This window comes from Pteropus medius, unplaced genomic scaffold (assembly GCF_902729225.1).
Source record: "Pteropus medius unplaced genomic scaffold, Ma_sr-lr_union100, whole genome shotgun sequence".
NCBI classification, from domain to species: domain Eukaryota; kingdom Metazoa; phylum Chordata; class Mammalia; order Chiroptera; family Pteropodidae; genus Pteropus; species Pteropus medius.
Genome location: NW_024349796.1, coordinates 11,753,008 through 11,766,620, shown reverse-complemented (window position 1 = coordinate 11,766,620; position 13,613 = coordinate 11,753,008). Strand labels below are relative to the sequence as shown.

The following is a 13,613-nucleotide window of genomic DNA, read 5'->3' as shown; positions in this document are numbered from 1 at the left end:
CATGGTTTCTAGGTCCCTGGACTTCCTTTCCTGGGTCTTTAGCCAGAAAAACATGGTTTCTTTTGGAATTTCAGCCTCTCAGGCTTCCACACAGTTACATCAATGAGGCTGTTTTGGGAGCAATGAGATGAGAGAAAACAGAGAAAAATAAACAAGGATCGTCTCACCACACATTCTGCAGAGCACAGGGGCCTCTTCTTTCAGTTCCTCTGGTTAGAAAGATAGATTTTTCTTGGGATTTTAGATTTCCATTTGGCCAGGGCTGCCATAGTGCAGCTCCTTGGCCGAAATCATCCTCAAAGCGGGGTCCAGAGAAAAAAAAAAAAAGGGAAAATAACCCAAAACAGGGATTTCCCTCACACCCTCTGGCTTGCTAGGGCTTTCTGTATTCTTCCAGAAAGGTAGGGTTTCTCTCACGGATTCGCTTGTCCTGTGTGCATCGCCACCCTGGGCTTGCTCTTGGGTTGAAGACGGGAGACAGAGGGGGGACATTCGTCCTCTAATGCTTGTGCTTCCAGTTTTGGCTCCGCTCCTGATCTGTCAACTTTTCAGGATCCTCTAGTGGCTGCTTTTTGTAATTCGTGTAGACTTTCGAGTGGTGACCAGCGGGAGACAGTGGCCTTAATAGACTTACTCCATCCTGGCCGGCACCGAAAATCCCGTTCTCCCATATTTCTCTGTATTCCAATGCCTCCGGCAATGTTCTCCCTTTTTTCCTCCCTCCCTTCCTTTTTTCCATTCTTTTCTGGTCAAAAATTTAGCAAAAATCTTGATGGAGATCATTCAGGACCAAAATATTGGCATGTAAAGCCTTTCCTTTCTTAAAATGATCCATCATAGCAGAGCAGCATTTTCCAAAGGCGAGACTCTAACGAGCGGTTATGGGCTGCCAAGCCATTAATCAAAATTACACCAGCACCAAAGCAGTTAGCCTCCTGTGTGCATGTTATTGTTTGTGTAATTTCATTATAGTTCTGGCAACGTAGACTTGTTAGTTATGTTTCTATTTTGGTTTTTTAAAAATCTCTTTTATATTAGCAACATGCAAAATCAAATGTGAAATCCTTCTAGAGGCATGTCAGTAAACTGGTTTACTTCATAGCATTTAAAATAATTTGGTTTCTAACAAGACATATATTTCTTTGATTCTCTGCTTATTTTGGGCAAAATGCAGTGGTTGGTAGAAATTTGACTTTCATGTGTTTTTAATAACATGCACAGGTAGCCTATCAGCCTGCGATTCTGTGTGTGGAGTACATCATCTCTATCTTTGGCCTTAACTTGCACCTTGCTTTTGGCTCCATCTCCAGAACAAGCACTTACATGTGTTTTTCTCATATGTAAACCAAAGATGCCGTAGCACACAAATAAAGATCGGATGGACCCTTCTAGATTTATAGCCTGCTCCTCCGAAAGCAAACTCTGTTTTCTACATTGCATTTTCCATACTTGTCATATTATCATCAGCTGCTTCTATATCCCAAAAGAATACTAACTACTGATCGATAGCCTGTACATGTCTGGCCATGGCCTACACGTGCCCTGGGTAGTTCATTTATTTGCCTTGGTGGATTTGTTAGAGTGGAATTTAATCAATAGCTAATTCATTAATTCTGGTCCTCCAGAATGTGGAGACAGTGCTGGATGGAGATAGCTGAACGGCCCTGGCTTTGATTGAAATATGACAAACACTGCAGCTGACAGTTTCAGTGGGCTCTGGGCTGCCTGTGATGCCTACTTATCTATTCTCCATAAATGAATACACTAAGAAAAGAACAAAAACAGGACGAGTTTTTATTACAGTACTCCTGGTATTGCAAAATGCATGCTGTCTTGGCATGAGGTTCACAGGAAAGCAGAGAGAAGGCAGTCAGATCGTGTCTCTCACTGCCTTCCATTAGGACCCTGGCACTTCTTTTCAGTTCTCCATCAGCTTGGGGCTGTATTATTGATGAGAAGTCTGAGATATAATGTCTTCGTAGCATTCACAAACAGTTGTTTAAAAATTTGCCTCAAGATCCTGAATGATATAAATGATATTTTTACACACCAACTTTTCAGAAGTCTTTATGATAAGAGCACAGGTTGTGTGTCTCTAAATGAAGGTTAAACCCCTGTCATCCTTTCTAAATCCTCCTCCATTTCCAGAGTGCTTAGCTTGGGGTCAAATATGATGTAAGAGGTCATAGCTTGTGGGAAAAGATTATCCCCCAGTTTGCCTCACCAAATTAGAGAAGAAACTTTGAAACCTCTACATTTTTATGACCTTAGATAGCAAGGAATCTTCTCTATCCTTAACTTTCTCTCCTGGAGTTTTTCAGTGGCTGGCAGCCTCAATACTGGAGTTATAAGTTGGGCTGTAGATGTAGCATGTCAGTTAGCTCTCCTTCACTTGTATTCTAAACTCCTTACCTCACCGGCGAGGACAGCTGGGGGCAGCTTTAAATTTGGACTGGGATTTTCTGTCTCAGTCTTCAAAGGACATGGCAAGAACAAGCGAATGACATAATCTGGAAGATGTTCAGTACCGTTCTCCAGATCCAATCAGTAGTCATATACATGACATCGTTCAGGAAATGTTTGGGTGGCCAGTGAGTTCTGGTCATCCAACTTATCGTTTGATTAAGAACCTAATCTGCCAGGCTATTAATTCCAAAAGAGCCTTTAATCCTGCTAGTGACGACACTGCACGATCATCCTATTTCGTTATCAGACTCCTCAGTGTGGTAGTTGAGAGTCCACAGACTTTCTTCTTATGTTCATATTGACCCTCCATGATTGGTAGATGAGGATCGTTCGCTCATCAGGTTGGTCCATTACCCTCCGACACACAACTAGGCTGATTCCCACCTCTCGCTTTTGCTTATGTTGATCTTCCTGCCCGGAATTCTTCCCTTCTTATTCACCAGTTCAAGCCCACAGCCACTTCTCCCCTGATACTCTCATCATTCAGCCTGGAACACAGTGATCTCCGTTTACGTATTTTTATGCTTGTAGCCTGAGCTATACATCTAAGCTCTTGATTCTACATCACTATATAACATTTACCTCCTTAATATATGTGTGATTTACATCCCCTATTACTCAGACACAGGTTTTGTCTTGACTTTTTACCTACTATAAGCTATGCCAAACATTCTAGTAGATAACTAAATATTCAGTGACTTAATTTGAGAGCAGAAAATTAATGTTTTTATTCTGTTATATTTTGTCTTATATTAAAAATGTTCTGATGAGTTTCAATAACAACAGTCTAGAATAGCATTGAAAACTTGAGTATTACACAAATTATTGATAAAAATAACCAAGTTGCATAGAAAGGGGAAAAAAACAGCCTGTGTAAACATGATCAAGGAACCTGGAGCTGTTTATAATAATTTAGATTGATATCTTATGGTATATGAAGATGTTTTCCTTTGGCCCAAACAAGAACATTTTGACAAAACGATAATAAAATATTAGAACAAAATGTTAGAGAATGCCAGTGAGAACCTTAACTCTTCATAAAAATTCTTTCTGACCTACATCATTTTAATATTCACCTGTATAAAGATAGGTGGTGAAGAAATGATTTTCCTATACTCCTTTCTATCTTCAGTGTTGGTTGGTGCTTCTCGAAATAATAATTATAAGTGACAATCATTGTGGTGGTGGCTGTAGTAGTATATAGCAGTCACAGAAGTAGAATAGTAATTCGAATGATATGACAGAATTAAAAGGAAATAGCTCCAACTAGAATGTCCATACACTCAATCTGTGTACTAAAATCGGAATCTTTATTAAGGTAGCTTAAATTTCAGGCCCTAGTGCTCTGAGAGCTAAATAAACTAATCATCACTTTATGAACAAATCTACCCCAGAACATATTTATTGGAGGACTCACAGTCTGTTTCCTGTTTCTGCACAAGCTACAGTCTTTATTGGTCTGTGTGCTTGAGCCTCTTTCCCAATATTTAACATCCATTCCTATAGTTTCAGAATGTTTCCTCTATTTTACCCTTAAACATCAAAGTGAAGCCCTCATTTGTTAGTTAATAATAGTGCATATTTCTCAGTGATTTTCAAATTTCATTTCATCTTCAAAAGCAAAATTGTCTGTGGTTTTGCTCAAGGTGTAGATGGTCTCACATCAGTCCGGCTGTGCAAAAGAGACAAGTCATAACGGCGTGGCGTTTTCCGTGTGGTTTCTAGACTCCACTAATTCACCAGCTTCGGTGGGCAAGTCGGACCTTTGAATGTCACTTAAATGTAGTCTTTTCTGTAGTTGATTATGCAGTGAATACAGAAGAGGTATCTACAAAATGTGAAATTAATTTTTGAGAGTTGGATAAAGATCTTAGAATAATAATGGTGGCTAAACAAATCACTTATGAAACTGTTCTCTTGTAGGTGACATTTCCTATCTGCCGAGTCATTTAGTGAGTGTGTTCTGTTTGTACCCACAAGAAAATGAAATAATAATTTTCTTTTCTTGAAAATCAGTCTATTAAAGTGTCAGGGTTTATCTTGACTGCTTCTTTTTAATGTAAATGTTTGGGCTTAATTGAATTCCTAATACATGATGTCACATGGAATTAAGACGGGGCCCAGTCATTTGGTCTATAAAGATATATTTCTCCTTAAAATGAAAGGTATGATAAAATATGATTTCATGCAATGACAGAAAAGTGGTCAATATAAATTATTGTGAGATTTTTATTGTATGATCTTTCAGGTGTAGCGACTAAGCTCATTTGTACTCTCCTCCAGAATACCTACTGAAATGTTTTATAAGTAAAGGTAGTCTTAACTGTTTGTGACTAGTTGGTTACTTGTTATGGTGGAAATTTCTAGAATTATACAAATGGAGTTAATTTCAAATGTCAGAATTCCACCCTCTTTTTCTGAAAACAGTAAGAACAGAAATAATTATTAGTTTATATTTACCTAGTGTTTTGCAAATAATAGACTTTTCTTGACATGCTAAATGCAAGACTATTCCATGTCCATATCTCTGGGGTTTTATTAGAAGCTTTAACTACTTCTTGTTTATAGAGCTTATTAAAAAAAAAAAAAAAACACTAAAGATAGTACGGATATGTCATCTAGGCTGTATGATTCTGGCAAATAGACCTAAGAACAGAATTAAAGTTCTATAACATTAACCTGAGAGTGAGTCATTTTATTCAGGGTTAATTCCTCTGTGAACAGCTTTATGTTATGATCTCATTTGCTACAGCAAATGAAATATTAATCATTGAAAATGTAGTAAAGTTTTGGTCAGATGTTGTGCCCTCATTGCACATCAGCCCCTCCCCCAAATGTATACCCATATGTAGAACAAAATCATAGCTTATTTTTTAAAAAAATCAAACATCTTTAAACACATGAAGATGTAGAACAGGATTTGTTATGGGAATCTCCATTTCTTCTATTTCTGGCCACAAACATATGCGACCATGATATTTAAAGAATTATTATAGACATAGAACTGTTCCTGTGAGTCAAAAATTAAGATATGTCCAAGCAAAATGTAGTTGAAGTTTATGAGTTTTATCAATTGGTAAAGATTTTTATCAGTTTGGACATTTATTTTGGCTACAAACGGCAAAAGACCAACAACAGAGGGTAAAGTATGTATTTCCAGAGGTCGGTTATTATTGGTCTTGGTTCAGCTATACCAAATATCATGGCAGCATCTTTGGGTTCTTATGGTCTTAAATGGCTGCAGAATGATGGCTGAAGTTCTAGAGATTATGTTTCGCAGGAAGAAAGAATAGGAAAGGTGACAGCTGTGTCACGAAAGCTAAAATTTCCTAGGAACCGTGTAGGAATCCCATGTCAGTCTCCTAATTTCATCTCTTCGAGCAGCTCCGTGTCACATCACTAGTCCTAGATGTGAGGAAAAAAGGAAAGGAGAAGGTGACTATCAGTAGGGATTAGGTCTGCCACGCCTTCTAATTTCCACCCTATTTACCAAGTCATGTTACTTGTGTCTTACTGTTACTTATCAAACCAAAACTTTATGTTGATTTACCTGATTAGCCACAAATAATACAGTTTCTTCTCGTTTCTGAAATCTGAGGTAGAAGACCACTGGACTGATGTCATGCATTACTCTCCCAAAAAGCTTAACTAGTTTCGATCGATTTTCAAAACATGTTATACGATAGTAGAATATATACATGTGTGTGTATGTATATATTAATATATATGTAGTCTTTGCTGCAGCTTTTTAATTAGAAATAGGCCTTTTGACCAGTCTGGACGATTAATTGAAAAGTACATGAGGTTGATAGGCAGCGATATTAAATGTTATCTTTCCAAAAGTATTAATTATCCTGTCTGTTACAGATCCCTTCAGATTGATTGGAAGTCTCCAGGGAAACCAAATGGCATCATTCTTGGATATGATCTTTTACGGAAAACATGGCACCCATGCCCTACAACCCAGAAGTTAGTAAAGGACCACGGCGCTGAGTTCTGCATGGCAGTGACGTGTCAAAAATCTGAAACTGTCTGTGGACACAGGTGTTATTCTCCTGAAGCTAAGGTGAATCTTTTCAAACTAGTCAGTGACATGTTTTTCTCACTAAACACTCCAGGTGAAATCACTTGCTTCTTAAACCACGATTTATCATGATCAATATTTCTAGTAGTCTATCAAGACCCCATGGAAAAGAAAGGATGCTTATAAAAATTCTATCATCTTCATGAGCATTCTAGCCTTTTCATTTTTCATCATCTTCACAGGAAATATTAGTTTATTGAAATAGTAAGGAACCTCCTGAATTTGTATTCGATGGAGCGACTTGAATTTTCTTTACAACTAATCCATTCAGCTACAAGTGGGTGTTTGTTTACATGACACTGATGAGTAACTGTGAACAGGACCTTTCATAGTTTGTCAGAAATATTTTAAAATTATGGCCATTTGCAGATTAATGTTCATATTAGTTGTAGTTTAGGAATCAGATCAATAGTACAGCCAGACAGAGGAGTTCGTAAATGGCTTTTATTGACAAACGATGCAGAAGATTCTTCGTTCGAAGGTAGGATTTCATATAATGAAATAATGTTCCTATTTATCAACAACATCGCACATTTAATGACTAAAGCTACTACTAAATTCAAAAGGTTTGCTGCAAAAGGACACGGTAATTAAGAAAGTGAGTCGTTGAAGGATTATGGATCAAAACACAAATTATTACGGCTGACATTGGCTAAGTATTAGTTATCATCTAAGATATGTTATAAAACTAGCAGTTATGAACTATCTTATTTTTTGACACTTAAGCCCCAGAGTTGTCATTATGCCTAAGTTTTACATCATTTTAGGCCATTAAATAGGTACTGTCCAATGAACATACTTTCATAAAATGAAATTAAATTTATGATTTCTTGGAGGAAAAATGCGGGAATAAATTTTCTCATTAAAAACATTCTCTAGGAGAAAGAAAGAAAACTTTGATGCATTAAAAAAGGTCTTATTTGTATGTTAAAGATTATAGACACACACAGGTATTGTCAGTAAAAGAATAAATGAAGTCAATGAAAATCTCAAAACCAAAAAAGTGTAAATTTCGATTTGGGGTTCATGCAGGAAATATGTATTTCCTGCATTAGGGGTTGGAGAAAGTTAGAAAAGAGACATCGTGACTAAAACATTAGGAGGAGGTCCTACCCCCAGAGACTTGGATTCAGTGAGTCAGGACGGGGTGTGAGAATTTGCCTTTGCAACATATTCCCCGCCGATGTCTCCGCCTCTGGTCCAGGGACCATACTTGGAGAATCACTAGATTACTAAATGACTGTGGGAAGCCACAGAGCAAGGGAGAGGCTCCCTGTGTGAATATTAGCTCAAGTGATTGAAATGTTCATGTACATTTTCTGATACAACTACCTTGAAGACCGAAGTAGAAGATTAAGAAATAGTCTATTAAGGGGAGACCTCCCAAGAGAAATAATTGCTTGGAAAATGTCCCCTTGGGGGTCCGTCGATGATCTAAACCAGAATGGATTAGAAGAAAGGCACAAGTTTCATGTGACTGGAGCAGCCTGAGAATGGCACTGATAACGAACGCATGGAAGTGAACTGTCCTAACGGCCCATCGCTAAATAAAGATTCAAATGAAAATGTCCAAAGAAGACGGCGAGTACTAGAGAAGCTTCATGAAGGAAAGTGTCCGGATACACGATATGCGAACGAGACACTGATGAATGCTTTCAGACCATACAACGAAGAGCAAGGCTTAGGTCACTGTCATAAAGCAAGAGGGAGGGAGGTGTTGTTTTTACCCTGAAAGCAGATACGGCCAGCATTCCTAAATCCCAGGTAAACACATAGAGAAGATTTTTTTGCTTCACTCTTAAAAACAGGGCATAATTTAAAAACTTATCCTTGACACAGAATATGGCATCAAAGGGAGTAGTTGCCCAGTTTAATCCTTGGCATTAAAGTAATTTTAAGTTTTCGTTGATAAGAACTAAACAGCAGAGAAAATGAATTACAGTTCATTTAACAGGGCTCCCTGAGGAAGCACGGGGGCAGACTAAACTTAAGGGCCCTTTTTCTTTGCTATCCAGTAACTTTTGAAAAATGAATGAAGTCCTAAGCTAGAGGCCCTTTCGAAGACAGAGATTCCGCATTCTACTGATCTTACGTCGAGCTTGATTCAGATGTTGGTGCTGGCTGGAAGTAGCGATGAGCAGAAAGGAGAAAGAAGCACCTCTTAAACAGTGGTTGATTTTGCCTACCACGGAAGCATATATCTAATCGATGTAACATGCCGAGTATAGGTTCTAAGGCTGCGTTTAGGCAACTGTTCAGTGTTTCATTTGTTATATAGAGTGTCAGTCTCTCAGACCTCAAGCGAGCATGAAAATAATTATTTGATTGTTCAAGCACATGATTTCTCCCACAGCTCCTGGCAAAAACACATTGTTCCAAGGGCTTTTGAAAATTAATTTCCATATAAATTTCCTTTTTTTAATGTGAGATTCTATATTTATATATATGAATATATATATAAATGTATATATGTATATATGTTGGACTCTGTTAAGATTCTTGTGTGAAGATTGGGCTCATAAATAAGTGATCATATAAAATGTAAGAAAATAAGCAACTTATTTTTTTAAAAAATCAGCGAGAGACAGCTTTCCATAGGCTTGGCGTTTTCACATTAAACAACTGTTAAATCAAAAACATATATGAAGGACATTATTCATTTATAATTCTAAATCATCTTTACATTGGACGTACTGACATTCAAAAGATAATTCACATTTATAGAATATTGGAATAGAGCACAAAACATGGTCGAAGGCTAAAAAGCCACATTGTATGAAATAGCATTTATAGGATTTGAATGATGCTGACAAAATGTATTTTTTAAGTGTTTGAATTTTTATCAGAAAAAGGCTACATTTGGTCTCATATCAAGGACTTATTAGAAAATACTTATATAAGGCATGGTGATATAATATTCGTAATTAAACCGGTATCGTTTCAAACCTGATTCCCAACCTTCAGGTTTGCTGTGACGGAGTTCTCCACGACCGCCAGCCTGGGCTCCGCTGTTGCGAAGACAAGTACGTCCCCGACGTGTCGAATTCGACTGGCGTTTGTTGCGGTGGCAGAATACGAGAGGCACAGCCCAACCATCAGTGCTGCTCTGGGTATTACGTCAGAATTCTGCCAGGTGAGGGTCGTGTCCGGCTGGGCCTGGTCATCTCGGGAACCGGAAAAAGCAAACACATGCCCATGAACGATGGCAAGCACCTTCCCCACGAAAAGCGAACCGCTCACTCACACACGGCCAGGGACTAGGCTGTGAATATCATTTCTCTCCTTTCAGCTTTGTCGAACTGTAAGCAAGGCTGGGTTCAAAACAGAGGGAATGCGAGGGGCTCCGAGCGTCTACTGCCTACGGAAGCAAATCCGAAGAGCTGGAGAGCTCCCTTTATTTCGGGACTTTATTCCATGGCTTAATACTTTTACAGTCCACCCTGTGAACTTCTAAGTGTCCCACGCCATGACGCCGCTCTGCGTTTCCTCCACGTCTGTTCTGAATGACACGTGCGTTGTTCCTGGATGGGTTAGAACCCCACAGCCCGGTTATCTGAGACTAGTCCGCTGTCAGCCCCCCTAACTGCTACAGGCGGGGAGTGGAAGGAGGGATGTAGCAAAGAGCAGCAAACGTGGATTTTTCCCTCTTCACCATGTTTTCCCCTTCTGTTTATCAGACGACTGGATTTTCCAAATTTCAGCTACACAAAACTATGTCCAGTGAATATAATGGAGAATTAAAGTAATATAAATTGGTATTTATAAAACAAGTCTATGACAAGCTCTGTATTAAGAGTTTTACATAGGATACCTCCTATGTTTTTCACAGCTGTAGGAGATTGGTATTTTATCTTCAGTTTACAAAGAAGGAAAGAGGTTCAGGGAGGATCATAACATACCCAGACTCATGCAGGTGGGCGTGAAAGAGCTGACATGCAAATTTATTTTGGTGCGTCACTGCGAAATCCATGCTCTTGTGTGTACTATACTAGTCTCATAACCCAAACATGTCGTTATGTGCTAACGTCATTTCTTAAATGCCTATTCCAGACCTCCAGAAATCTTAATACTGCTTAATACTGCTTTCTATCATGGAAAAGCCACCGAGAATACAAACTTTTTTCCTACCACCTAAGTTTAATGCCTATGTCTTCTCTAAAAGTACAGACAATGGATATGAAGGAGAGAGAAGATACCTAAGTGGACGGCAAGGGAAAGCCGAACGCTTAGAGATACATAGTTCAACGTAACATTTATGCCGAACATCTAGTTAATTCAGGTGTTGTTCAGTATATACACCCTGTGTCTGGTATAAATATAGCAGCCCAGGTATGTAAAATGAGACATAGTCTCAATCATTATCTCTTTGCAAAAACAACGGAACAAAAGGGAAGGCGAGGTGATTAGATACTTTGCAAGTTTATTCAAGGCAAAAATCTTCTATTCTTCATCATTGTTCCTTAAACTTAATAGAAAAATCTGTCTTCATAGCAGTACTCTTATCTCTGATTCTCACACGCAAAAAAATTCTTTTATAATTAAATAATGTAATCAACTTGATTTTCCAAGGAAGTAAACACAACGGTGATAGAAATAGGATTTTGTAGAAAAGTGTTAACTTCTGTGTACTACAAATCATAGTGTTAGCAACTAATCAAATACCGTTAAATGCTTTGGTCTTTCAAAATAATTTATACTGTAGAAGTTTTTAACTATAGTTCATATCTTCCCTCCCCTTCAAAAACGTGCCTTAAATATTATAATTACACAGATGAGATGGAAATTTTCTGTTGTCCCACCTTTTCCTTCTTTAGACCAAAAGAACATACTAGGCTTTTCTTGAAGTTTAGCTAAAACTAATAGTGTTTCCATTTCTAAGTCTCAATACAATTTTTGGTAAGTTGTGATTTACAAGTAACTGTTCAAACTCTGAAAAATATCCTCTATCTTTTAAAATTGGTGAAAAATACGTGGTTGCATATATCACTGCTGATAACACTTAGGAGGTTTGCCTGTCACCTTTCTCAGCCCTAAAAAAGTTTAGATTTTGAACTAAGAGAACAACCTATTTAGTTCCATTCCCCCCCAAAAAAAATTAACATTTTTTTCCTAAAAACGAAATAAACCATGGAAGTCCAAAAGTCATTTATTGATAATACATAAAACTTTTTAATAAGTAATTTTTAAAACAAGAATTTTTAAAAACTCCCTATATGCATATTGGCACATGCTCACTCAGACATCAAGATTTCGATATCTACCAAACTGTTGAACATGGCCCACATTTGGATGTATTTTAAGTAGTTCTTCACAGTATTAGAATGCCTTACCATGGTGTCAAGTAAAAAAAAAAAAAAAATGCCGTCTCATGGGATAATCAACAAGAGTGTTTCGCTGCCATCATTAATCTCTGTGTACCTAAGAGAAGAGATTGTACCGGGACCTCTGTCCTCAGCCAGTGGTCTTCCGTTAACTGATGTATCACTGCCACCTCAAGAAAGAATGCACAGTGACCCCAGACCATCTTGCATCCAAATGTAATTCAGAGTCACCAAGTAGTCTGCCAGTTCAAGGCTGTGGCGGGTTCTCAGCATTTTGTTATTTATAGATAAGTCTGAAACATTGGTTAATAATATCTACTTCATTTTTTTTTTCTCACAACTTTCCTCCGTAATGCCCAAAAACAAAGAGCAGCAGAGAAAAGAATGCTCACTGCACCCCCCTCCTTTTTATAAATATGCTAATGACCTCGAGCTAAATGCTAATGTGGGTCGTTCTTTGGGAAGAATAACAATTAACAGTTAAGACTGCTTGGTGGCTTTGAGAGAGAAAACATTTTCAAGCCTGTCGTGAAATAGATTCATTTTGAGAGGTTAATGAGAAGGTGACTGATCCTTGTATCTTATGTCTAATAGCCCTTTTTTGTGGGGGACAAAATCGGCTTTACTTCTCATTGATATAATCCACATCTTTTTTTATGAAGCCCTTATTTTTGTCAGTAACTGAATAAGATTCTGAGGGATTCAGGGAAATATGGCTAAAATATCCAAACCAATTAATATTTGTTCTACTCAAAAGTGGCTTTAAAAAAGTGCCGGTCGTCCCCACTGTAGATGTGTGTACCCTGTGTTTCCTCTGAGCTTGCCTTTGTACTAAGTGATGTTTCACTTAACTGACGCTGCCCCTGGCCTGTGTGACACGTTATGTTAAAGTTTGCCAACAAGGGGCACTGTTCTCTAGCTGTAAAGATTTAAGAAATATGGCAACTATATTTCTGGCCAAACAGGAGAAACCCATTACCCACAGGAATGTAACATAAAGTAATTTTGCTGTTCACGGTAAGCTCATTTCTCCTTTCCATGGGCCTTGAGTAGAATCATCATGAAAATTTTACTTAGTTCTCTTCTAATTATAGGGCCCTTTCAGGTTATTGGCTAAGGCAACTGCCCCCTGCACTCTAGGAATTCATCTTGGCAGAAAACTGAGTCTTTCTTGGTGTACTCCTGGGTATTTTTTTTCTAGAGAAATGAAAACTTAACATGTAAACAAAATCCAGCACACAGACATTTATAGCAGTTCAATTCATAATTGCCAAAAATTAGAAACAGCTCCAGTGTCCCTCAGTGGACAGATGGACAAACTGTGGAACGTCTGCACGAAGGACTATTACCCTTCAACCCAAAGGAACAGACTGTTGAGACATCATACCAAGGAGGCATTATACTGAGTGAAAGAATCTGACCTCCAAAAGTTACACACTGTGACATTCCACTGATAGGACACACGTGAAAAGACAAGCTGTAGGGATGGAGGACAAATCAGTGACTGTCGAAGGGAATGGTGTGGGGAGAGTGTGACCCATAAAGGGATCGCATGCAAAAGTGTTTTGGGGGTGATGAAATTATTTTGTATTAAAATTCATGGAAGGAACTCTGCATCCAAAATAAGTCAGTTTTACCGGAAAGAGACAATATAGCTTTATGTCTCAGCTGGCGTGTGTATATGTGAATAGATCAACATGTTTATACATCATTAATGCAAAAATTTTGAAGTCTTATAGGGG

The 13,613-nt window shown here is 38.1% G+C and overlaps 1 protein-coding gene across 1 annotated transcript in view; it reads left to right on the top strand.

The window, feature by feature from the left end:
• Positions 1 to 13,613, top strand: part of USH2A (usherin) — a 576,091-nt gene that overhangs the window by 432,591 nt on the left and 129,887 nt on the right. Inside the window, 2 exon segments of the mRNA XM_039883360.1 lie at positions 6,334 to 6,532; positions 9,515 to 9,683. Coding sequence (XP_039739294.1) covers positions 6,334 to 6,532; positions 9,515 to 9,683 — 368 coding nt within the window.